Here is a 26757-nt window from a genome sequence, read left to right as displayed (position 1 = left end):
TCTCTAAGCTCGAGGAGAACAATGGGAAAATGCGCGTACGTACGTATTTACTATTTGCCCGATTTGCCGCTTGATTAAAATTACGGCGCAAGACGGCCGTCGAACGGTGGAGTAAATATTTTATTTGTACGTGATATAATATCGAGCGGGATTATATATAGCGAGCGTCACACAACACGAACATGAATCCTGCGGAAGCTGAAACTATTGCTGACCTGGTTCAGAATATGATTATTTCTCTGTGCGGCGAACAAAAGCCAGGTTAGTTTTCCCAAAGTTGTACCACTGCCGAAGATTTTATATTCAGAAAAATTCACGATATGTCATTTCGCGCGAATTAATCGCAGCGTTATTTATTTTAAACAATGCAACTAGGCGTTGTTAATGTCTCGTCGTATTTCTGTTAATAAAGCAACGTTTGCACCGTACTACGATTGTATTGTATGATAAGCTTTTTAAAAGTATATCGTATAACCATTTTAAATATATTTGAAGAGAGAGTAAGAATCTCTGGCGGACGTTTTTCATAAAATCTGATTATGCGTTATTAATATGCTTCAATAAACGAGTCTACTCAAAAAAGTCGTTGCTCGCGTCTGATTTAACGAGGAACGTCGAATGTGACAGATGTAAAACGTCCTGAGACTCCTGAAAATTTAATTAGCTCCGAGGTGGCGCACTTTGTCTCTGCCATATCTGATGCTCTTTAAATCGCTTTAAATCCAGACGCGAGTAATCTTTTTGAACAGATTTGAATTCTGGTGTACATACATAGTACCCTAGAATTGTTGATTTAACAGTTCAGATCTTTTAGGACATTTTTCACAAGTTGTAACAATAAATTTGCAAATATCACCTAACATATGATAACATAATAAAGATATGCGATACACAAGCTACAACATATTTTTCATGTCTTTTAGAGTCGATCAGAAGATTTATGCGTTTTTCCCTTGGCTTACTGTCGTCTACTCAAGGCATAGAAACATTGAGAGAGGATGAAGTGACTGTAGCAACGTATATAAAGAGTAAATTATCGCCACGTGATGCAGTGCAGTTTGATAAGCTGCACAATGATTTGAAAGATGGGGTACAAAATCTCCTGGTTTAAATCTTTCCATGTCTTTTGTTTCAATCGTATTCATTCATGTCTACTGTTTTGGATAAATGTTTTTATATCAATCTTTTTTCTTTCATTAGCCACTGAAGAATCGTACGAGCGTTCTAATATTCCTACTGAACATGGGCCAGTCGGCGGAACAAATGAAGGACAAAATCTTTTCGTTTCCAGATATGAAATCGCAGTTAAGCCCAGTCGCGTCCACTAGTGGTAAGATATCAACGCAATCGACATTTGTCAAAGTATTATCTAATCGTTTCTTATATTTAGGACAATCGTCAAAAACGTTATGTTCTCAAGCACAAGTTGTATCGTTAAATACCACAGAGACAAATTCGAAAGGATTATTAACGAATCCAAGTAAAATATTCAACGAGGAGTGCGTTTCAGAAGATGTACTAGTCCAGGACTTGATATATTCCTTTCAAAGTGTCGAGGGGAAAATTTTAAAGTTAGATTCCAGCTATGGCTTTCAGATAGACCCCGTAGCAAAAATTAATAGATCACAAAAACAAGCTGTTTTAAGACTGAGCGAACTGGGATACCTGCATAGCGTAGTACGAAAAGGATTAGAGAGAATGTCTGTTGCTGGTGCAGGCAGAGTTACCGATAGTTTCGTTGCTGCGTTACATAAGGAACTGTCAGAATATTACAGATTCATAGCCATAATGCAAGAAGAGGTGAATAGGTAAGAAATTAAACATATAACAATATCGTATTTCAAAGATATAAGCTCCACAAAGTTGCATTGTTTCATAAATCCAATAACGATATTTTTCTTGCTTGAAATACTCTTGAAGAATATTTACGATATAATATTGTTTATATTATAAAATAATATAAGTGTAACAATTGAAACAGATCACAAAATCAAATGATTACATATGGAGTTACATTGTCCCATTTACATCTTTGGGCATGCGATCCGTTGGAAACTCTAAAGTGGTTAGCGAGTATAGTAAGAGCTTGCCAAGGCCAGAAAGGTGGTGCATTAGCATCTACTGTTTACGAGTTCAGCTATCACGGGGATGTCATTGTGAAGAATTTAGTCAAAAGAGTTTTGGAAAGTGTTTGCAATCCCCTGTACAACATGTTAATGAGATGGATCGCTGATGGGGAGCTGGACGATCCGTACAAGGAGTTTTTTATTCAAGCGTGCAATGATGTTAGTGGCGACAGAATGTGGCATGAGAAATATCAAGTGAGAAATTCAATGGTGCCATCCTTCCTTAGTAAAGCACAAGCGAGGAAGATTCTAGGAACAGGAAAAAATATTAATTTCTTACGTGAAGTTTGTAAAGACTTTTCACCGTGGCAAGATAGACACGCAGATATGTTTAGGAATAGTGATGAGGAATATAATGGTTAGTAATAATGGATAGATGATTATTGTTACAAGATGATTTTAATTTATCGTTTTTCTCGTTAATACATTGAAAATATTTGTAAGTTATAAAAATTTTGGCTAATGTCAATTAGATTGTTATAGCTTCGTCAAACTTGGAAGAATATTTAATTCTTATATTATTTATTTTCTAGTTGAAATCTTTTTCGATATGGATCCAGACGGTCGTCTGCAAACTATGATGGATGCTGCTTATAAAGAAACTTCAACAAGAGTTGTTGAAATACTGACAAAACAATATCATCTGATGGATCATTTGCAGGGGATTAAGGGATATCTTTTGCTTGGTCAAGGTCACTTTATTCAACATCTTATGCACTTATTAGAGTAAGAATATTTCTTGTTAATGCAGTTAATAGTATTAATTGTATTAATATTTTTGCGTTTTAGCATGCGTATTCCAGATCTAAGAAATTGTCTCGATTATACATTTTAGGCCTGAATTAGCCAAACCTGCAAGTTCTTTATATCCTCATAACATGACATCTATACTTGAAACTGCAATAAGAGCAACCAGCACAAAGTTAGATGATTTAGATGTGCAAAAACGTTTAGATGTCAGACTATTAGCCCCTTCAGAAAATGAAACAGGATGGGACGTCTTTATTCTAGATTATAATGTTGATGGACCTATAGGAACGGTAAATACATTAATTGCAATATTTAATCTTTATGTTAAATTAACCTAATGAGTCTCATGGTCAATAATTTATCAGATTTTGGAGCCATGCAGACAGACGTATCAAACGGTCTTCTTTGCTTTATGGAAAGCAAAGAGAATGGAGTCGATTTTATCTGCTATTTGGAAGCAACAGACAACGTCAGCGAAAATGTTTAGAAAAATGCCGGAAGTATTGCCCATCCAGAATCATATTCATTTAATTACTAGTAGTATGGTTCATTTGGTCCATCAAATGCAATATTATTTTTTATTTGAGGTAAGACCGTGTCACATTAAAAGCTATTATTAATGATCAAAAACTACCATTAATTTAATAATGGGCAATTTAATGAATGAACTGTTATGTATTGCATATTAACAAATAAAAAACTTATATTAATTAAAGGTAATCGAATGTTCTTGGGATACGTTTGCAAAGCAACTTCTCCAGGCGTCATCTCTCGATGATATAATTGCAGCTCATAGTCATTTTGTTGATTCTGTACGGCATGGTACATTATTGGATGAAAAATCGCAAGTGAGTATTAGATCATATTTATGACAATATATATGTATACGAAGGCACATTTTTATTACGAATGCTCACTATTTCCGATGTTACAGGAACTTATGGACCACTTACGCTCAGTCTACAGTCCAATACTAGATCTCCAAAATCTCGAGGAATCTTTCCTTGCGCATGCTACACAGGAATACGAGGCAAGATTAAGTGCCGATAATTTTGAGCAGGAACAAACGAAAAAATGGGGTCGTACAAATAAAAAAGATCAAGAAATTGCAGAAAAAGAGGCAGCATTTTCAAAATATCTGAATACACTTTCAATACAGTTGAGACTACTTTCGAGAACCTATCAGGTAATAATCAAATGGAGTATTAATTCTGTTCTTATAAGGCTGCATTCCGATATTCGCTGTCAGTACTGAAAATTTATATTTTTTTATATTTTATGTCACGTATACTATGGATTTTCAGTACTAACAGTTGCTGACAGTAAATATTGGAATGCAGTCAAAATATCGTCATTATTTTCCTATCCACATGATTCTTTTGTCGAAAGAGAGGAATAATTTATATATTATTCCTTAAAATAAAATGTAAAGAGCAATTGCTCTCTTTTTTTTAAGTGTATCTTTTCTCAAAAAAGAAAAATATGTTTATTTCGTTTTTAAAAGATAAATATATTCTTTCTTTCAGGATCGTGTGAAGAAATTTCTATTAATGCTTGCTTCCGCTGAAGATGTGTCGCTGCAGTTACTTAGTGTACGATTAGATTTTAATGAATACTACAAGAGTAAAGATAGCCGACTAGTTGTGCCATTAACATATCAACATCGCAGACAAAGTGATCAGACTTTCTTTGGATGCAAGTGACAATTGGCAGCAGAAAATTTATTTGAGACCTTTAACGATTCAAGTTACCTTTCAAATAAATGCTGTACTGAGCAGAATCCATCTGACGTTAATAGTAAGGATACAAGCATATTTGATTTTTCCAACAATCGCCCTTCATTTTGTTCTTTATATCGACATCATGATACTACCAATTTTTTTTATAGACCACACTCATCTAAAATGACGACAGATGTCAATGACTCTGTCGCTTTGCACAAAAAAAGATGTAGAACCAATTTGAGAAACGCTGAGCTAAGTAAACGTACGTTTAGAATATTTTTGGAAAAACAGATATTGTCACATGTGGAGATAGAAATTCAGAAAAATACCCAAGAGCCACAAACTCCGTTAACACCCAATTTTAATTTTTACGAAAGCGACTTTGCTTTAAGCAAAATACGATTAACGCTTTCTCCGTTTCAAACAACCATATCGGAAAAGAAGTCATCTGTAAAAAATAATTTAACCTTACCAAGTTTAGAAGCTAAATTGTGTAATTCTAGTAATAGTGCTATAAAAATCACTAATGCAATTGTGAATCGCGAAAATGATTCTGAAATTAATGTGTATGAGAATCCTATTCAAGACAAATCAAAAGTTTCCACTTATACTGCACCTGCGTCTAATCAAAATACCTCAAATCTTAAAATAGCAGTCGATAAGCCATCCAACTATTCGTCGATATATGTTAATAGTCCAGAATGGTTTCAAGATAACGAGACTGTATCAGTTCATGGATCTCTATTAAGTGAAACTATTTCGGACATTAGCGCATGTAATTCAGATTTAAGAAGAAATACCAATCGCAAACGGTATCGTTGGAAACGTATACTTTTTTGTTGTGTTAATTGAGTTCGACATTTGTATGTTACCAACAATCAAAAAATATATTTGAGATAGAGAAATCTGTCTCTAAAATTTATATATTTTCTTATACTGAATTAATAATTTACGATATTGATATTAACTATATCGATAAACGTTGACTTATAAGATACATTGCTTTTAATTTTTACTATTTTATGCACTGTTTGCTGTATTTCTACAAAGTTTTAGTGTCTAAGATTTTGTGATTATTAGAAAATTATATACAAAATATAATCCATAAGCTATCCTCAGCAAATTTCAGTAACTGCAAAGAAGCTTAAAACTTATATTTTTCACCATAGAATAGAATATTGATCAAATAGTACAAAGTAGTATTTTTCTGCCGTGTTTAACTATGGATAAGAGTATTATTTTTACTTTTCTATTGCAATCTATATTTTTGGGATAATTAGTTACATTACTTTTATTATCTGCGAAAAAAATTTAATACTTTTTATTTTTATTAGATATACATATTGATATACATTTTAGTTTTGCAGACTTCTTATTATTAGATATAAGTAGACGTACACACATTCTCTTTAAGTTGTACACATACGCTTCATATAGACTGTATACTATAAGTCATCATATTTAATTCCTTGCCATATTAGAAAATTAATGCACTTCGGAAAACATAAGCTATTTTTATATTATTATTGAAATTGTGTTGCTATGTATTTAATATTTGTAATAAATTCAGAATTTATTATAAATTGTATTATCTTTTTCACTCAACTGCAACGTTAAGCAACATAAAATGCAAGTTGTTATTTAGATTTAGATCATTAAATAGGACAAATAACAAATTAAGTATAATCCTAGTATGTTTCCCATTATTACATTTAATATTGAATAAAATGTATAATACAGTTCTAATAAAATCCTGAATAAATACTGAATCTTTTTTAATTAGAAAAAAATTATCAGTTTTATAAATAGTATCTATATGTATTAAAAAATAAATTTCTTTCAGTACTTAAATAAAATAAAATAAATATACCTATACACACACACACACACACATAGGTATGTATATAGGTCAGAAAAGAGATAGAAGAATGATTGACGAACAAAGTCCAAAAATATTACTTACTCATATTATTATATTACATTACATGTTTCTTTTACACAATGGACAAATATATTAAATGTGTATATTTTCTGTTAACCACTACTTTTATAGATGTTCATAATACATCAGATTTGGTTTATTTATTAGTTGCAGAAAATATAATAAATTAATTTTTGAATTGTAACGGCATCCAAGAGAGAGAAGGCCATGGATATGTCGTAGGTAATTGCATACAATTGAAGCCTTCAAACTTGATAATCTCTACGCTTGAAATGCCATTGTGTATACTCATATAATCAGCTGGATTATTATTTGACACATGCGAATGCTGTTGTAAACCCTCAGGAATTTGTAAATTATTGATGACGGGAGGCTTCTGATTGTAGAAACCATAATAAGAACGATCACCTATAAAGAAGAATTTTTCAGTCTCTTTCGTATCTTATAATTGATAACATTATTTCAAATATCTTTTGTGTTTTGCATAGTTAGAGAATAATGATAAAAGATTAATTTCTCAAAATCGAACTTAAAATCTTTGAAGTTTGAAAACGTTTCTTCAATGATTTTACTAACGTATTGTTGATTAGCTCGATTGATTTATTAATTAGAATTATCAAATAAGAAAGCAATGATTAATATATTTAGAACATTAATAACCACTCGGTATAATAAGTATAATGGACAATAAATAAAGCAAGATAAAGTTTCTATTTTTTATCACTACCTAAAGTATTATTATTACCATGTGATTTCATGTGATGGTGTAAGGCGCCAAGTTTGCAAAATCCCCTGTTACAGACGGGACAACGTAAGGGCCAATTACCGGTGTGAGAATATCCATGAGCCCTTAAATCACCGGGAGTTGGAAAGGATCGTCCACATTCATCACACTTGTGTGGTTTTTCCTGCATTTTAAATTTATATACGTATATATATATATATATATATATGGCAGCGGTCCATTTGACGCTACAAATGCTTTGGAGCTTCTTCTTCTCCTTCTTTTTTCATTGAAAGAAAAGAGAAGAGGAATGCTTCGAAGCATTTGTAGCGTCAAGTGGACCGCAGCCTATATTATAGATACACATTACTAGCATATGCACTTTTTGCAGTGTATTTTTTTACGTATAATTTCTATTGACAGTTACCGTATAAACATCTGATAATTAGAATCATCTTTCTCTTTTACTCTAGGGAACGATGATTCTTACAACTTGATTTATTCTATATTGAACTGCCTTGTCACACTCCAAGTCGTACTACTTATTAAACTAAAAACAATACCTTATAATGCGTCATGCGGTGGTAATACAAATTCGACGATGCTGTAAAACGCTTTCCGCACATTGGACATTCATGAGGACGTTCACCAGTATGAATCCTAACGTGAGTATTCAATGAGCTGCTCGTGCTAAACATCTTCCCACATATTGCGCAACCATGTGGCTTTTCGCCTGAGAATAGTTTTTAAAAAATATAAACTGTAATGTTACCTGCGAATCTTTTCTGTGTTTACATCATCTCATATGTTAGACGTATAGATAATTTCCAGCATAGATACTAATATGTTCATTATATTAAAAATTCGAAATGTAAAATAATTCATAATAGACTAAATAGACTAAATTTGTAAAAAGAATTATAGAGAAATTTCTTTTCATACAATCTTTTCCGCTGCACGAAATCTAAATTTATTGCTCCCTCATAGAGCAAGCTTTGTTTAAGCTCCAAACAAGTTTTTACACAATATTTTACATCAAAACTTTTTAAAAATCTTTTTAAACTTTTTAAAAAACTTTTTAAATTTTAGAAATAAATCCTGTTTCACTTTTTATTAACTATTAATTAATAATAATTATGACATTTAGTGTTGTTTATCATAAACAATGGTATATTATTCAGGATTCTAAAGAAATGTTGTATATAAGACGTGATTATCCCATTATAGTTTGAATTTTTTTAATGCCTTATTTAATGTTTCTAAGAAATATGTATTATATGTATAATGTATAATATTTATTTTTTTATTGAAAAATTGCGTTATTTTAATTTTATTTATAATTAATAATGATCAATTTTGGGACTTTAGAGAAAGAAAGAAATGTAAATCAAAGGGAGTAAAGCTCATATGGATTTTTAATCCCGATAATTCATAAAAGGAAGAATTCATAAAGGAAAAGATCCATAAATTCTTTACATATTTTTCTCAAATTTACCTGTGTGCGTTCGCAGGTGTCTTTTTAAAAGGGAAGGTCTGTCAAAACTTTTACCACAAGTTTGACAGGGAAGACGTCGTTGAAATTTCAAAGTACTAATAACATCAGTTTTCCATGCAGTCCCATGTCTACTCAAGTCCAAGGGTGCATTCTGTGTTACGTTCCATACTATTAACATATTTACGCAATTAATTACATTATAATTATATGATATTAGACTTCTAGTGTAATTTTTTGAGAAGAGAACAAATTTTGATGTTTATAATAATGCTTTCAAATACAGTACTTTTGTAACGAATTTACACATTACGATTTTATTGAAAATCTCTGGTATCACTTTAATAACTAATGAAACAAGGAATGTTTTTTTTTAATATGTTATAGTTTTCAAAAAACAAAGATATTTCTTAAAGATAAATTTATTATCTTATTATCCATTTCCACGTATTCTTGCATGCTGTTGTAATTTTTTATCTGTACAACAACTCAATAATAAATGTTCTACACTTACCGGACATTACGATAATTTGCTGTTATCAAGAACTTGTCAAGTTGCACGAGCAATTGAGTTTAGGAACAAATAAATGAGTTCGAATTGCACGGTTCTTCACACGCGTAACATGTTACTACTTCGGACAGATTAAACACGACAGATTAAGGGTAAGAAACGGTGCAACCGCAAACGACCCTCCGGCGCATGTCGAAGGCGGCGTTTTCGCAAAGGGCGGAGTTTGATCGTCGTAATATGCTTTGCAATTGTCTGTGCGTGGTATATACATACACCTCGAAACTCCTTATAACATCATTTTCGTTACATGTAGAGATAACGCAACGAGATAACAGAAAAATGTCACATTAAATTATAGCATTTGATCCAACTCAAACTCACTCCAGAAAACGCTATTAGAAAGAGTATAATTTTTATGCTTCTCATCATTCGCATAAAAATCCGTTTTATATAGGCGAAAACTTCTTTGTCTTCAGAAAGATCTGGCATCAACATCGACTGTTATAAAAGCCGAAGGGCAAGGCGCAAAATCTTCGAATCTTAGATTAATACATTAAAACCGCTTGAATTTTATAATATAAAACATTCTATGTTTCAATGCTTTGCCGTGACTTTCAGTTTCCGAGATACTATTTCCACATTATACTGTTAATACTAGCGCCGTCCGGTATTACGATAAGAGATACGATACAAGTTGCGCGTAACGCAGCAAGACAAGGGTACACAAAATAGACTCGTTCAATAATTTCTTTTATAAGAGATCGTTTATCACATGATAAAAATTATGGAATATGCTGATTAAATTTTTTCTACATGAATTTAAGCACAAAGTGCCTGATCTCAGATTAGACCATCTATAAAATATTTTTTTATGCAATTTGGAAATTTTAGAAATGCGCACCTAGAAGATCATTTAATATCATACGAATCTCTTTGTAAATCATAAAATCCTCAATAAAAAAAACATGAATCTTTTTGTATAATTTCATCCAATTACTCATTTCATTGTGTTTCGTTAATAGTTATTTTGTTAATAGTGTACATATAAATATTTTATGTGAATAGTGATTTAAATCTAAAACGCAATAAGTCTGATTTGCAAGAAAAGATACTTCCATAACTGATCTTCTATGTCTACGTTGACATTGAACAAAGATATTCCTCGTTGATTATATATTTATAAAGTTGTCCGCGCGTTCCTCGAGATCCTTTTGTTTGTAAGATTTGTACCATGCAGGCAACAATATGTTACATATACGCGTCGATATTAGATCGTGAAATAGACTCTATCATACAAATAAAGCTTATGAAGCAGGTAGCCGGTAGTGCTTTGTCATCGTACTCATTATTATCTACACAGTATTCGCCTGGAAGCACTGGCGCGAAAGAGGAGGTGAGATAATTCGTCGTGTGGCATCGGGCCATCGGACGTCCTGCCGTGCGAAACCCTCATTTGTCAACGCGGAGGATATTAAAGCCATTGAATGCCCCGCAGGATCTTTACAAATCGGTTCTTCATCGACCATAGGCAACAATGTGCATATTTTTGCTGTGTAGCGGTGTAGTATTATCGAAACCGATCGATTTTCCCGTAGCGTATAAACTACCGTTAAACGTTCCCGAGTCTTTTCACGGCTCAGGTATTCGGATGACGCGTTCTCGAAACAGTAAAACCTTCGACTGGCCGAATAATATAAATGTAAAGCTTCTTTCTCAGATTGTTAATCCTATAATCCTGTAATATTCTAAGATTTTTTTTTCGAGGAAATAAGATTCCTTTCAGTTTGTCAAAGAATCTTAGAACTTCAAAAAAACGCGAGGTGGTGATATTCTATTTATATAGAAAGAGATAAGTTCTTTTACAGACACAGAACGCTTCGTTTTGAAATATGTTCGTATTAAAAATTTGTTTGTACTTCGATCAACAATATATCCCAGATATATTTCAGATAATATAAAACCCATTTTTGTTTCCAAATCCTCGATAATGTATTTATTTATTTCAACGCTCCACTTTCTCTTACACTGTTTGTATTTAAAGTAAAATTAGAATTAAAATATTAAAAGTGTCTTTTTTATTATATTTAAGTAACTCGTGTGCAATTAATTTAATTTTATGTGCGTGTGTTATATCATAATTATCGTTTATATTTATAAAATTATGCAACTACACATTAATTGTTATATTTATTAGAAGAACATTAGGGAACAAAGTAAACGATTTCTTTTACGCTCCTTTACGTTTAAAAATGTCTCGTTAAATTCTTTATATTTTATGAACGTGCTTTGAATGTGAGAGAAAAAAAGTCTATTGGAAACATTTTCCGCGCATTTATTTTTAATGTTTAAAAATATTCTAGAAGTGTCGTTGTAGTAATAGACAGCTTAAAAGAGAAACGGTGTGAACGGCGATGATGGTTCCAGCTAAAAAAGGACTGGTCGTTTGAAACGAGGAATGTGATATTTCAAGATATTCTATTATTTTGTATTAAAAGCGTATACGTGATCCGATAATACTCCTACAGTCACACTTAATTAAATGAATCCTGAATTAGATTCATCCCAGATTCGGTACAGATTGGAACTTCATCTTTCTCGTTTGCGACACATATTCCAATTCCAATATGATCAACTCGTTCTCGCCTATGCGAAGATACGGAGCTGGAACATACAGGGTTATTTGCGGGCCTGTCAATGGCCAGTACCTCCCGAGATTGTGACCGTTCACGAAGGCTACTCCTTTTCCCCAGCCGCTGGTATCTAGAAACGTGTCTAACGGTTGCTCGGAGATCGTGAATCGTCCACGCAGAAATACTGGACCGTTGTACAGAGTGCCACTCTCAATGTGTATAGTTGTCATGTTCGGAGTCCGGAGAGAGGATACGTCGGAAAACGTGTACCCCGTCATATTCCAGGTGGTCAACTTAGTGTCGCTGAGAGTCACGTTCGATATCCCCTGAGATGCGAGAAAGCAAATAATCGCGGAATGTTTAAACTAAAACGCTAAAACGTCCACGCGTTTGTCCACGTTCGTTGAATTAGCGCAAATTGTTATATTTTGCACAAGTAATAAATAATTAATAAAAATTGTTACTACGGTTTTGTTCGCGTATTATTCTATTTCAACACTTTTCCAATACCTTGAAGTCGTGAATGTCATTGCCGAAATTCAAGCGACCTTGATTCTCCACCAGTAGACTCAAGTGGCGACCATAAGGGTTCTCCAGTGGTAGAGTAAATATTTTATCCATGCGACTCAGAGTGCCGCACAGTCGATCATCCACGTAAACCAGCGCCCTGTCCTTCGTCGTTGCTCGCAGGATGGCCGGGTCTGAGAAGGGAGACGGCAATTCCGTCTCGTAAAGAACAAATCCTTGATTCACCGAGAGAGCCTCGAAAGTTTTAGGCTGGTGTCCAGTCGTCCGGATCACCGCGAATGGAGACTGACTGTCGAGCAACTTCTGTACCGGTTCCAATAACACTGGACCATAATTGCCTTTCGGAGATACAGTTGGGAGAGACATATTTGGCAACGGCAAATACTGTAATTTCAAAGAGCACGTGAATCGACTTATAAAATAGATATTTGTTATGCGTTTTCCGGTAACCAATAAAAAGTAATTTTTTAAATGAAATTTGTAATAACAAACAAAGAATGTGATCGTGTATTATCACAAAGAAAATTACGTACGAGACCGATAACGTCCCTTATAGCAAAGTATTTATCTGTCGGATCTCCGGCTTCGGTCAAAGGAGCATCGTAATCGTACGAAGTCAATTGTGGACTGTACACGTTTACCCCACCATTAGCTCCTGTGATGGAATAATAATCGTTGAGTAAAGTACATTTGCTGATATAATTTCATCATATGCACCGATAAAATGTTATTTTTATCAGAATTTTATTTGCTGCAATTCATGAAATTAATAAAAAGTTTACTCACCAGAAGTGAAACCGAAGTTTGTACCTCCATAAAACATGTAAAAGTTAACGGAAGCACCTACAGCAAGCATTTCCCTCAACGTTTTTGTAACAGCTTTTGTTTTTACTCTTTGGAAGATATCTCCCCAATGCGTTAACCAACCTGGATAGAATTCAGAATTCACCAACGGGCCCTACGCATCAATTTTCAAATTTGATCAAACATTTTAATTTTAATTAATTAATTAGTGATTTCTAAAACAGTAATATCGCTTACTCTTGGCTGATAAAGGCGCATAATCTGAAAGCTATTAGTCACATTGCTGGCTGTTCCAAAATCGACGGTGGCATATGCACCAGGTACGAATCCGCATCGAAGTAAAGACGCGGAGTTACCGTCGGTTGTATACAGAAGAGCCTTATTGCCGATTTTTCTGACGAAAACTTCTTTTAACATGTCCGTGTATTCCGTGTCGCAAGCATTGTAACTTCCGTATTCGTTTTCTATCTATTATTGTGATTAAATTTAAGGCAACAGTATTAAAATAATAGTAATAAAGTTGGTAATTGACACGTGAAGATAAACATATTAAAAAGCATATCTGTGATAATTTTTTTCAACTTCTTCAAATCTGCTTTAATAATTGTCAACTGTATTGTTGTTTATCGATTGTTATTGACTTGTTATTGTCTTGTCATTGATGTTATCAGCTCAGAGTGATATAACATCAATGACAAGGTAACATCATAAAGCGATAATGTCTGAAGCGATATTAATTATTACTTATCTTGAAAACGCAATAAATATTTTAAGAGATAAACATAATATTACATAAGTTACATAATCATAACATTTCTTAATAATCTCGTAAATAGGTGTTACCTGAACCATAATTACTGGTCCCCCATTACCCCTTAAAAGTGGTTCTACTTTATCCAGCACTTGATTTAGATACAATGTAGCATATCTCACGAAATCTGTAGAAACAGATAAATTTTTAAATAATAAAATTGGATTCTACAATTGGCTGTAGTGATATCATTTTATCAATATATTTATCAATATATATTTTGCATCATTAATATATCAATTTGAAATATGAAAAATGGTAAAAGAGGAAGAATCAATTATTATGGAAAATAAAATAATTATTACAAAATAAATCAGTTTTACTTCGCCAGTCAAATAATAAACAACAATGGAAATATTAATCGACTCTATACTGGCCATTATAATCGCCAAGACGATACGACCACCATCACCACGATTTGGTTCGATTATCGTCAAGACGTTCTTTTAAATAATATAAATTGATGTAATCTTTGATACTTGTATATAAGCATCTCATTTAAATAATTAAAAAAAAGATTCTTATCTCTTATCATAAAAGTAGCGGAATGTAATCGGTTGACATCTCAATTTTATATCGAGCAATTTGTGCGGAAATAAAATACATTTGATTTAACAAATATCATATAGGTATTATAAAACGGCATATATTATACCCGAAATCATAATAAGAGCAATAATATGTAAATTTTCTATTTCTTCACAAATTTATTGCCACATAAAAAAATCGCTAACGTTTTTCAAAGGCCGAAGGATGTTTTTATATAATAATCCAGTGAAACGAATTATAGCTTACCTGCATCTTTTGTGCGTAACTTTATATTCGGTACTTCACGAAGCAACCAATACGGTAAACCACCCTAAAGGTATGTCAGGATTATTAAGATAGTAGAATAATACTTTTTGAATTTTACTATATATAATTAAAAAAAAAAGTAAAGAGACGAATTTTTAAGTTTTGCCTCAGATATGAAAGAACAGATGACAAAAGACAACTAGTTACGCCAGTAATTTTATACTAAGCAATTAATGTATATATTTATTTACCAAGTCTCTTTCCGCGCAAATATAAGGACCCGGTCGCAATAACACGAGCAAATCTTCCTCTTGTGCAATATTTAAGAAATTTACTAGATCTGCGTCGCCAGCCCAATTAAATTGACCTGGTTCTGGTTCGTGAAGACTCCATTCAACATAACTGTATATCGCGAGAGAACAGAGACAAATTTAATTATTCGTTGATTATTTCGCGACATTATTTTAAATTTCATAAACAGTTAAAAGATCTATTACGTATTAATATCGATGTACTTAACTTCCTGACACAACAATGTAAATACTATCTTGTATTATCATATAAATTACAAAACGTGTAAATTACAAAAAACGAGATTTAACTTACGTGGAGACAGCGTTAAGTCCCGCGGCTCGCATTTTCCTTAAACGATCTCTCCAGTATTGTCTAGGCGCTCGAAAATAATGAAAACTACCGGAAACATATCGGAAGGGTTTTCCATCCAATAAAAACTGATTGTTCTCGTAATCGACTTCGAAACCGTATCGCCATTCCGTATCCTGCAATTATTTGTTCTAAATTCTTGCTAACAATAAGTAGAATAATTTTATAAAAAGCGATGCAATTAATAGTTAATATTCTAGAATATCGCTAGTCCAACCATTTTTACACAATATTTTACTATATTTGTATTATATACTTCAGAGACATTTTGGGCTTATTTTTATATATTTTTTATTTCACGATTCAATTAATGTCATGCACTTTTATAATTTATGTAGAATAACATGTGGCATTCAAGTTACTGATGCAGTCCTTTGTGTCATAAATGTATATCATTTTCGTTATGTTTTTTCGAGCCGGCTTTAGCGGAATTGTAATTGGAAGGTCATCATCTGAGGTCGGTTATTGTACGGCCAGTTGATTATCAGTCTCTTTCTTCATCTTCTAACTTTGACCAGACGGTATCATTATCCCGACTCCGATAGGTTAATCGTAGAGATAAAGACGTTCTCACAGAAACATGTAAGTAACGCAACAGACATTCTGTAATATTTTTCTACCGCTTCTCGCAATGAGAACACGAATAAATACATAGATGTACGTACGTAATTTCATATGTAAATCTTCTTTTGTTTATCAAAACATACCATTTTGTGTATAATTTAAATACATGTTTAAACCTCATTAAAAAATTTAATCAAACAATCCTTTTAGTTAAAAAGGTCATGAAAAGATCATAAAGGTTTAGTACGCTTTAAATACAAATACACGTTCATTTATATGTCTATGTAAAAAATGAATTTAAATTCAAGTAACATTTCAGTTCCATTCAATCAGCGATGACTATATCTGTGATACGAGGTCGAGGACAATTGTCAATCGGTCAGAATCAATCTTTATGACTTGCATTCAAATTTTATGATTTATACGCGAACGTACTTCATGTACGAATTGTGCATGAACCAATGTTGTATTTTATTTTATTAAATCAAATGTGGTATCCTATTCAATACATTATTTTTACTTTCTAAACGGTATCGACAATTTTAAGAATTCCGATTGACATTTTGTTCTTAATTTAAAAAAGTAACCTGGGATAAAAAAGCAACCTGCAAAATCCTATTTCTTTCAAAAAAGTTAGAGAATTTCTCTATTTCAAAACTCTTTCTCTTTTTCTAAAACTGTTGCCACCGTTATTTCCGGTTAAGCAATCAGTATCAACTGACAGACTATATTTATCTGCTTTCTTGCTACAGTTTTATCCGCTTTTGGCACATCTGTACATTTATGTGCCGTATATTTATATACAAACAAATTTAGATGAAATTATTTTAATTAGTTAATATCGTTGTCCCAATGTTTTTAATTTCAGGAAATTAAAATGTAATGCAAATAGATGTTTTTATTTGTTGATAAGACAATATGTGGAAACCTTCAATATATAAGAATTCTTTTAAACATTGATCTATAGATTAATTAAAAATTTTAATTAAATAGAAAATGAAGGAAAATCTATTATATATTTCAGAGGAAACAAATAGTAGCGTACCGCAAAATTGTAGATTTGTATATATATATATATATATGTATATATATATATTGAACATATAAAATATAAAAAAATTATATAATAGATAGCATTCAACATACGTTACTCGGTAAGTTAACTGTCTTCGATATAGCGCTACCGAATGCCAAAGTTGTCACAAGCAGAGTCGTCAATGACCACATTTTTGAATAAATCTTTTTGTCGTAGGTACTTCAGTTGCACTCTTCTATGCGGCTGTTAATTCACTATCCACGCTCGCGCGTCACTGATGATTTGACGGATTTGACGGCGTGCCTAAGATACGTCAGACAATTGACGTTTAAAGTTTATCATCGGAGAGATACACGTTCTTCGGTCACACTATTACTCAAGTATCGGTTCGATATCGTGCAAGTATGCATGCGTATACTTTCGAATTCGAAAAACGTCACCAAAACATTGTACTGAATTTTTAAGCAACGCACTCATTTCACACACAAATTTCAACTGAAAGTTTCTTGTACGGTTATATCCTTAAGATATATACTTGGCGATTATTTTGCAATAAAGTAGAAACTTCCTGAGCAGCACAAATAAGTTGACCAGCGGTTGGCCGCTGTAGAATCTATAGTGGCCAACCTAACCGTTGGCGAACTTGTTTGTGCTGCTCGGGTTCTTTTGTATACCTCGACATATTTAAACTTATCGTGTACAATTTACATGTATAACTTACATGTATGATTCTATTAAAAACAATCTAGATGATCGTTTAAAATATCTATCACACTTTTCACAAAAAATTAGTGCTTCAAGAGATGTTATTATCTTTTAGGTTCTTAGGCCAAATTTCACCAACGTCGGTTTCGGTTAACTATAACCAGTGTATAACTTACTTCGGTTAAACTCACTCTTCGTTTTTTTTCTAAAGAGGCAGTTAGAAAGAGATGAAGAGTGAGTTTAACCGAAGGTTACAGTTAATCGACGTTGGTGAAATTGGCCCTTAACCGCTTATCTTACTTACAATAACGAGTGACACAGATTACATACCAAAACTGAAAAACACGAGTGTGACTAGTGACGTAGGTTACGGGAGTGTAAAGTGTGACTCGCGGTTGCTATGAGCGCTACATTCAACTGTCGCGCATTTATATGTTATAATAAACGGTTATGTTAAAATATACTATAATAACTTTTTCAATTCAAATTTGTGCTAAAAAATATTTTTATTTATTTTTTTCAAGTTTCTATATGACACTACTATTTCATTCTTTTTTTTTAAACTATATATTGAAAATTCTATCAAATGACATAGACAGAACGGAAGACGCTCTAGCGAGCGTTAACGTGCATTATCCATTATCCCAACATAGAAATAAAAAATTAAATAGGTGAGCGCAGTGATGTGAAAAATCGTTTAAAAAGGCAAAAGGTTAAATTTTCATCTCTAATAACTTTTTCAATTAGATACTAATATTTTGAAAGATATATCCACATTTATAGATTAAATCCTATACACATACGTTTTACTTATACAAATATAATCAAAGTTTAATATATGTGATTGATATAAAAATATAAGGTTTAAAAAAGGACACGCATAAAATAATTAAAACAGTTTTCTTGATATTAAATTTAGCGATTTATATTTTATATATTAATTAACTTGCACACAAGAAATTACGCGCGTTTTATAGAACTTATATATCTCTTAAAACATTTACCTACAAATGTTTCAAAAAAGAATAAAATTTTTTAAAACTTTATAGGCTTCAGCTTAAAAAAAAATAAACATATTGAATGTATAATACTATATTAGACACAGTCGTGTTTATCGTTTAAAGATAAACTGCGCGGAATGAAGAAATACATTCTTGCGCCGCTATACGTCGCACATGTTGAATCGGAGATTTAACTCTAACTCAAATTTGTTATCATGTGCGATAACAAATTATTATCTGTTTTTACTTCAGTTGATGCAAAAACTTTAATATAAATTTTATATTTAAAATTTTAGTGAAAATGATTTATTATATCCCAAATATAATTATTCATGCATATATTAAATTTATATATTATAATATATATTGGATTTATATAAATAGATAAAGGATACAATTTTATGATATAGTTTTATTAATTTATTAATACAAATTTATTTTGTATTAAAAGCGTACGTGATCCAATAATACTCCTACAGTCACACTTAATTAAATAAGTCCTAAATTAGATTCATCCCAGATTCGGTACGGCTTGGAACTTCATCTTTCTCGTTTGCGACACATATTCCAATTCTAATATGATCAACTCGTTCTCGCCTGTGCGAAGATACGGAGCTGGAACATACAGGGTGATTTGCGGGCCTGCCAATGGCCAGTACCTCCCGAGATTGTGACCGTTCACGAAGGCTACTCCTTTTCCCCAGCCATTGGTATCCAGAAACGTGTCTAACGGTTGCTCGGAGATCGTGAATCGTCCACGCAGAAATACCGGACCGTTGTACAGAGTGCCACTCTCAATGTGTATAGTTGTCATGTTCCGGAGAGAGGATACGTCGGAAAACGTGTACCCCGTCATATTCCAGGTGGTCAACTTAGTGCCGCTGAGAGTCACGTTCGATATCCCCTGAGATGCAAGAAAGAAAATAATCGCGGAATGTTCAACGCTAAAACGTCCACGCGTTTGTCCACGTTCGTTGAATTAGCGCAAATTGTTATATTTTGCACAAGTAATAAATAATTAATAAAAATTGTTACTACGGTTGTTCGCGTATTATATTCTATTTTAAAACTTTTCCGATACCTTAAACTCGTGAATGTCATTGCCGAAATTCAAGCGACCTTGATTCTCCACCAGTAGACCCAAGTGGCGACCATAAGGGTTCTCCAGTGGTAGAGTAAATATTTTATCCATGCGACTCAGAGTGCCGCACAGTCGATCATCCACGTAAACCAGCGCCCTGTCCTTCGTCGTTGCTCGCAGGATGGCCGGGTCTGAGAAGGGAGACGGCAATTCCGTCTCGTAAAGAACAAATCCTTGATTCACCGAGAGAGCCTCGAAGGTTTTAGGCTGGTGTCCAGTCGTCCGGATCACCGCGAATGGAGACTGACTGTCGAGCAACTTCTGTACCGGTTCCAATAACACTGGACCATAATTACCTTTCGGAGATACAGTTGGGAGAGACATATTTGGCAACGGCAAATACTGTAATTTCAAAGAGCACGTGAATCGACTTTTAATACAGATATTTGTTATGCGTTTTCGGTAACCAATAAAAAGTAATCTTTTTTATAAAATTTGTAATAACAAACAAAGAATGTGATAGTGTACAAAAAAAATCACGTACGAGACCGACAACGTCCCTTATAGCAAAGTATTTATCTGTCGGATCTCCGGCTTCGGTCAAAGGAGCATCGTAATCGTACGAAGTCAATTGTGGATTGTACACGTTTCCCCCACCATTAGCTCCTGTGGTGGAATAATAATCGATGAGTAAAGTACATTTCCTGATATAATTTCATTAACTGCACCGATAAAATGTTATTTTTATCTGAATTTTATTTGCTGCAATTCATGAAATTAATAAAAAGTTTACTAACCAGAAGTGAAACCGAAGTTTGTACCTCCATAAAACATGTAAAAGTTAACGGAAGCACCTACAGCAAGCATTTCTTTCAACGTTTTTATAACAGGTTTTGTTTTTACTCTCTTCATGGTGTCTCCCCAATGCGTAAACCAACCTGGATAGAATTCAGAATTCACCAATGGGCCCTACGCATCAATTTTCAAATTTGATCAAAAATCTTAATTTTAATTAACGTTATAGACGTCCACAGACGCGCGCTACGCGCGCGCTATTTATCTTTAATGTTTTACTGTTATTATTATACTATTAACCGTGCTATTAATCACACAACTATCAAAATATGCCATGACAGCCACTCATAAAGTAAGCAGAAAGAGAACCAATCGACATCGCGGAAAAACGACAACAATATTTCGATAGATTCGAGTATCAATGGCATGCTTTTTCTAGAAGAGGATTAATTAGTGATTTCTTAAACACAATATCACTTACTCTTGGCTGATAAAGGCGCATAATCTGAAAGGTATTAGTCACATTGCTGATGCCCGATCCAAAATTGATGGTTGCATATGCACCAGGTACGAATCCGCATCGAAGTAAAGACGCGGATGCACCGTCGGCTGTATACAGAAGAGCTTTATTGCCAATTTTTTTGACGAAAACTTCTTTTAATATGTCCGTGTACTCTGTGTCGCAAGCCTTGTAACTTCCGTATTCGTTTTCTACCTATTAATGTAATTAAAATTAGGGCAACAGTATTAAAATGATAGTAATAAAGTTGGTAATTGACACGTGAAGATAAAAATATTAAAAAGCATATATGTGATAATTTTTTCAACTTCTTCAAATCTGCTTTAATAATTGTCAATTTGTTGTTTATCGATTATTATTGACTTGTTATTGGCTGCGTTCAGCGTTTGCAACTATTGGAAGTTTTTTGAGTTCAGATTAAATTATTCCACTAGATCTAAAAGAATAATCAAATCTGAACTCAGAAAACTTCCAACAGTTGCAAAATAAACATTTTGCTGAACGTGGCCATTGGCTTGTTATCAGCACAGAGTGATAACATCATAAAGCGATAATGTCTGGAGCAATATTAATTATTACTTATCTCGAAAACGTAATAAATATTTTAAGAGATAAACATAATGTTACACATAAGTTACATAATCATAATATTTCTTAATCTCGTAAATAGGTGTTACCTGAACCATAATTACTGGTCCCCCATTACCCCTTAAAAGTGGTTCTACTTTATCCAGCACTTGATTTAGATACAATGTAGCATATCTCACGAAATCTGTGTAAACAGATAAATTTTTAAATAATAAAATTTGATTCTACAATTGGCTGTAGTAATATCATTTTATCAATATGTTTTAATATATTTTGCATCATTAATATATCAATTTGAAATATGAAAAATGGTAAAAAAGGCAGAATTAATTATTATGAAAAATAAAAAGATTCTTACATAATAAATGACTTTTACTTCGCCAGTCAAATAATAAACAACAATGGAAATATTAATCGATTCTACTAGCCATTATAATGGCCAAGACAATAGGACCACGATTTGGTTCGATTATCGTCAAGACGCTCTTTAAACAATATAAATTGATGTAATCTTTGATACTTGTATATAAGCATCTCATTTAAATAATTAAAAAAAAGATTCTTATCTCTTATCATGAAAGTAGCGGATTGTTATCAGTTGACATCTCAATTTTATATCGAGCGATTTGTTCGGAAATAAAATACATTTAATTTATTGTAACAAATATCATATATTATAAAACGGCATATATTATACCCGAAATCATAATAAGAGCAATAATATATAAATTTTCTATTTCTTCACAAATTTATTGCCACATAAAAAATGGCAAATATTTTTCAAAGCCCGAAACATGTTTTTATATACTAATCCCATGAAACAGATTATAGCTTACCTGCATCCTTTGTGCGGAACTTCATATTCGGTACTTCACGAAGCAACCAATACGGTAAACCACCCTAAAGGTATATTAAGGGTTATTAAGATAGTAAAATAATATTTTTAAAATTTTACTATATATAATTTAAAAAAAGGTAAAGAGACGAATTTTTATGTTTTGCCTCAGATATGAAAGAACAGATTGCAAAAGACAACTAGTTACGCCAGTAATTTTATACTAAGCAATTAATGTATATATTTATTTACCAAGTCTCTTTCCGCGCAAATATAAGGACCCGGTCGCAATAACACGAGCAAATCTTCCTCTTGTGCAATATTTAAGAAATTTACTAGATCTGCGTCGCCAGCCCAATTAAATTGACCTGGTTCTGGTTCGTGAAAGCTCCATTCAACATAACTGTATATCGCGAGGGAAAAGAGACAAATTTAATTATTCGTCGATTAGTTCGCGACATTATTTTAAACTTCATAAACAGTTAAAAGATCTACGTATCTTAAAAGATCTTACGTATTATGTCGATGTACTTAACTCCCTGACAACAATGTAAATACTATCTTGTATTATCATATAAATTACAAAACGTGTAAATTACAAATTACGAGATTTAACTTACGTGGAGACAGCGTTAAGTCCCGCGGCTCGCATTTTCCTTAAACGATCTCTCCAGTATTGTCTAGGCGCTCGAAAATAATGAAAACTACCGGAAACATATCGGAAGGGTTTTCCATCCAATAAAAACTGATTGTTCTCGTAATCGACTTCGAAACCGTATCGCCATTCTGTATCCTGCAATTATTTGTTCTGAACTCTTGCTAACAATAAGTAAAATAATTTTATAAAAAGCGATGCATTTTAATAGTTAAATTTCTAGCTAGAATATCGCTTAGTCCAATCATTTTTACACAATATTTTATTATATTTGTATTATACACCTACTTAAGAGAAAATTTGGGCTTATTTTTATACATTTTTTATTTCGCGATTTAATTAATGTCATACATTTTTATAATTTATGTAGAATATCATGTGGCATTTAAGTTATTGATGCAATCTTTTGTGTCATAAATGTATATAATTTTCGTTATGTTTTTTCGAGCCGGCTTTAGCGGAATTGTAATTGAAAGCTATATAGGTCATCATCGGAGGTCGGTTATTGTACGGCCAGTTGATTGTCAGTCTCTCTCTTCATCTTCTAACTTTGACCGGTATCATTATCCCGACTCCAATAAGTTAATCATAGAGATAAATACATTCTCACAGAAACATGTAAGTAACGCAACAGACATTTTGTAATATCTTTCTATCGCTTCTCGCAATGAGAACACGAATAAATACATACATGTACGTAATTTCATGTGTAAATCTTGTTTTGTTTATCGAAACATACCATTTTGCATATAATTTAAATACATGTTTAAACCTCATTAAAAAATTTAACCAAACAATCTTTTTAGTTAAGAAGGACATAAAAAGATTATAAAGGTTTAGTACGCTTTAAATACACGTTCATTTATATGTCTATGTAAAAAATGAATTTAAATTCAAGTAAGGGCCAGCGCCCTTACGAATTGCCGTCTTACGCCTTACGTGAGAATCTTGCGTTAAGCGACACGTAAGCTAATATTACGACAACGCACGAAGAAAAGCGCCACGTAACGTATATACGTAACATAAGACTAATTACGTTACGTTTTTCTTTGTGCGTTGCCGTAAGATTATCTTGCGTGACGTGTAACGCAAGATTCTCACGTAAGGCGTAAGACGCTACGGCAATGTTCGTTCGCCGGCCCTAACATATCAGTTCCATTCAATCAGTGATGTCTATATCTGGAATACGAGGTCGAGGACAATTGTTAATCGGTCAGAATCAATCTTTATAACTTGCATTGAAATTTTATGATTTATATGCGAACGTACTTCATGTGTACAAACTGTGCATGAACCAATGTTGTATTTTATTATATTAAATCAAATGTGATATACTATTCAATACACATTATTTTTACTTTCTAAACAGTATCAACAATTTTAAGAAATTCGATTAATATTTTGTTCTTAATTTAAAAAAGTCTGGGATAAAAAGTAACCTGCCAAATCCTATTTATCTTTCAAAAAGTTAGAGAATTTCTCTATTTCAAAATTCTTTCTCTTTTTCTAAAACTGTTGCCACCGTTATTTCCGGTTAAGCAATCAGTATCAACTGACAGACTATATTTATCTACTTTCCTCTTACAGTTTTATCCGCTTTCGGCACATCTGTACATTTATATGTACCGCATTTTTATATACAAACAAATTTAGATGAAATTATTTTAATCAAAAATTTCAATTAAATAGAAAATAAAGGAAAGTCTATTATATATATATTTCAGAGGAAACAAATAGTAGCGTACCGCAAAATTGTAGATTTGTATATATATATCTATATATATATATATATATATATATATATATTGAACATATAAAATATAAAAAAATTATACAATAGATAGCATTCAACATACGTTACTCGGTAAGTTAACTGTTTTCGATATAGCGCTACCGAATGCCAAAGTTGTCACAAGCAGAGTCGTCAATGACCACATTTTTGAATAAATCTTTTCGTCGTACTTCAGTTGCACTCTTCAATGCGCCTGTTAATTCACTATCCACGCTCGCGCGTCACTGACGATTTGACGGATTTGACGGTGTGCCTATATAATAAGCCGGTATCAGACTATATGCATTGGAGATTAAGATTACAGATTGAAAATTAAAGATTGTTTAATTACACTAGCAACGCATTGAAGATGAGATTAAAGATTGAAGATTAAAGATTGTTCAGAGCATTCTGAGCTGTCAGATTACGCATTGGAGATTAAGATTACGAATTAAAGATTAAATTTTGACCAATCAGAATGAAGTAGCCCAAGAGTGAAATTAGGAATTAAATTTTAGAGTTCAATCTATTTTTTAAATGTTTAATAGCAATTTCAGCTAATAGCCGTCTGACTTTTAGTCACGTGATAGTTGCGCGGTGTTTCGCGATGTTTTCGTTCTCTAGACTATTTGATGAGTTACCTTAGATCTTTTAACAATACCTATAGTAACAATAAAATTATTTTTACAGATATGGATCTTTTAGTCTAAGTATGTTTTCAATTTTGTTTCTGAAACTTCCAATCATGAAACTCACCACGGTGGAGAACGGAGAACTTTTTAATTTTTTAATATTATACCGCTGAAGATGGCTCAAGCTTGAACCAAAACGTACGGATTGATTGATGTAAAACATAAGTAATAAATCTATTACAGCCTTTTCCAATTTTATTATTTAGCGATTTGTATTTTATATATTAATTAGCTTGCACAAGAAATCGCGCGCGTTTTATAAAATTTAATTATCTCTTAAAATATTTACCTACAAATATTTCAAGAAAGAATAAATTTTTTTAAAACTTTATAGGCTTTAGGTTCAAAAAAATTAAACATATTGAATGTGTAATACTACATTAGACACAGTCGTGTTTATCGTTTAAAGATAAACTGTGCGGAATGAAGCGTTGAAATACATTCTTGCGCCGCTATACGTCGCAAATGTTGAGTTGTTGGAGATTTAACTCTAACTCTTTGTTATCAATTGCGATAACAAATTATTATCTGTTTTTACTTCAGTTGATGCAAAAACTTTAATATAAATTTTATATTTAAAATTTTAGTAAAAATGATTAATATTATATCCCAAATATAATTATTCATACATATATTAAATTAATATTATAATATATATTGGATTTATAAATAGAGAAATGATACAATTTTATGATATAGTTTTATTAATTTATTAATATAAATTGCAAAACCAACGCTAAAGATTCTCTTTTTCTCTCGATTTTGTCTCTACCTCAAAGTCTTATCATTTTCAATAAAGTTTAGTTAATGCTTTCTTTTCATTCCATTTCATTAATTAATTATTTTATTAACTCTGCTTTATTTTTTCGTTTAGATTTTTATCATTGTTGATTTCTTTTTTATTTTATGCGAAAGCGACATCACAATTTTTACACGTAGCGCGTGCTAAAAAACATCGCAAAGACATACTTTTTAAGACATTTTTAAGTCTTTACCAAGATACGTCTCAAAATT

General features: G+C 32.3%; 4 protein-coding genes across 8 annotated transcripts; 1 reads left to right on the top strand and 3 right to left on the bottom strand.

Moving 5' to 3' along the window:
* Positions 1-38: 38 nt before the first annotated feature.
* Positions 39-6183, top strand: LOC139815767 (gamma-tubulin complex component 3-like). 2 transcript variants are annotated; one of them, XR_011732822.1, is made up of 12 exons: positions 39-261; positions 924-1090; positions 1201-1330; positions 1391-1808; positions 1982-2484; positions 2660-2852; positions 2962-3166; positions 3242-3463; positions 3593-3724; positions 3811-4062; positions 4403-4673; positions 4765-6183. XR_011732822.1 is itself a non-coding variant. In XM_071782914.1 (11 exons), the coding sequence occupies exons 1-11, from the start codon at positions 183-185 to the stop codon at positions 4577-4579; spliced, it is 2478 nt and encodes an 825-aa protein (XP_071639015.1). In that variant the 5' UTR covers positions 39-182; the 3' UTR covers positions 4580-6183. The 2 variants fall into 2 exon arrangements, 1 of the variants encoding a protein (XP_071639015.1); XM_071782914.1 differs by having other exon boundaries at positions 4403-6183.
* Positions 6184-6206: 23 nt separating this feature from the next.
* LOC139815771 (uncharacterized) lies at positions 6207-11444 on the bottom strand. Its single transcript, XM_071782920.1, has 4 exons — positions 8762-11444; positions 7830-7999; positions 7288-7450; positions 6207-6950 (listed from the first exon to the last, which is right to left on the bottom strand). Exons 1-4 carry the CDS (start codon positions 8937-8939, stop codon positions 6709-6711), a joined length of 753 nt encoding a protein of 250 aa, XP_071639021.1. The 5' UTR covers positions 8940-11444; the 3' UTR covers positions 6207-6708.
* Positions 11445-11727: 283 nt separating this feature from the next.
* LOC139815769 (beta-galactosidase-like) lies at positions 11728-18167 on the bottom strand. 4 transcript variants are annotated; one of them, XM_071782917.1, is made up of 11 exons: positions 18136-18167; positions 17211-17403; positions 15444-15616; positions 15089-15239; positions 14838-14901; positions 14075-14169; positions 13469-13699; positions 13214-13385; positions 12961-13082; positions 12410-12811; positions 11728-12225 (listed from the first exon to the last, which is right to left on the bottom strand). In XM_071782917.1, the coding sequence occupies exons 2-11, from the start codon at positions 17289-17291 to the stop codon at positions 11827-11829; spliced, it is 1890 nt and encodes a 629-aa protein (XP_071639018.1). In that variant the 5' UTR covers positions 17292-17403; positions 18136-18167; the 3' UTR covers positions 11728-11826. The 4 variants fall into 4 exon arrangements, with proteins under 4 accessions (XP_071639018.1, XP_071639017.1, XP_071639016.1 ...); XM_071782916.1 differs by lacking the exon at positions 18136-18167 and adding an exon at positions 18110-18127; XM_071782915.1 differs by lacking the exon at positions 18136-18167 and adding an exon at positions 17822-17964.
* A 1037-nt stretch (positions 18168-19204) lies between these two features.
* Positions 19205-25365, bottom strand: LOC139816482 (beta-galactosidase-like). The gene is made up of 10 exons (XM_071783998.1): positions 25137-25365; positions 23246-23418; positions 22878-23028; positions 22627-22690; positions 21880-21974; positions 21164-21397; positions 20685-20856; positions 20432-20553; positions 19888-20289; positions 19205-19710 (listed from the first exon to the last, which is right to left on the bottom strand). Exons 1-10 carry the CDS (start codon positions 25215-25217, stop codon positions 19318-19320), a joined length of 1887 nt encoding a protein of 628 aa, XP_071640099.1. The 5' UTR covers positions 25218-25365; the 3' UTR covers positions 19205-19317.
* Between the last annotated feature and the right edge of the window lie 1392 nt (positions 25366-26757).

This window comes from Temnothorax longispinosus, chromosome 7 (assembly GCF_030848805.1).
Source record: "Temnothorax longispinosus isolate EJ_2023e chromosome 7, Tlon_JGU_v1, whole genome shotgun sequence".
In the NCBI taxonomy this organism is placed as follows: Eukaryota; Metazoa; Arthropoda; class Insecta; order Hymenoptera; family Formicidae; genus Temnothorax; species Temnothorax longispinosus.
Note: the sequence above shows the minus strand (reverse complement) of the source record. Positions and strands in the feature narration are given on the sequence as shown.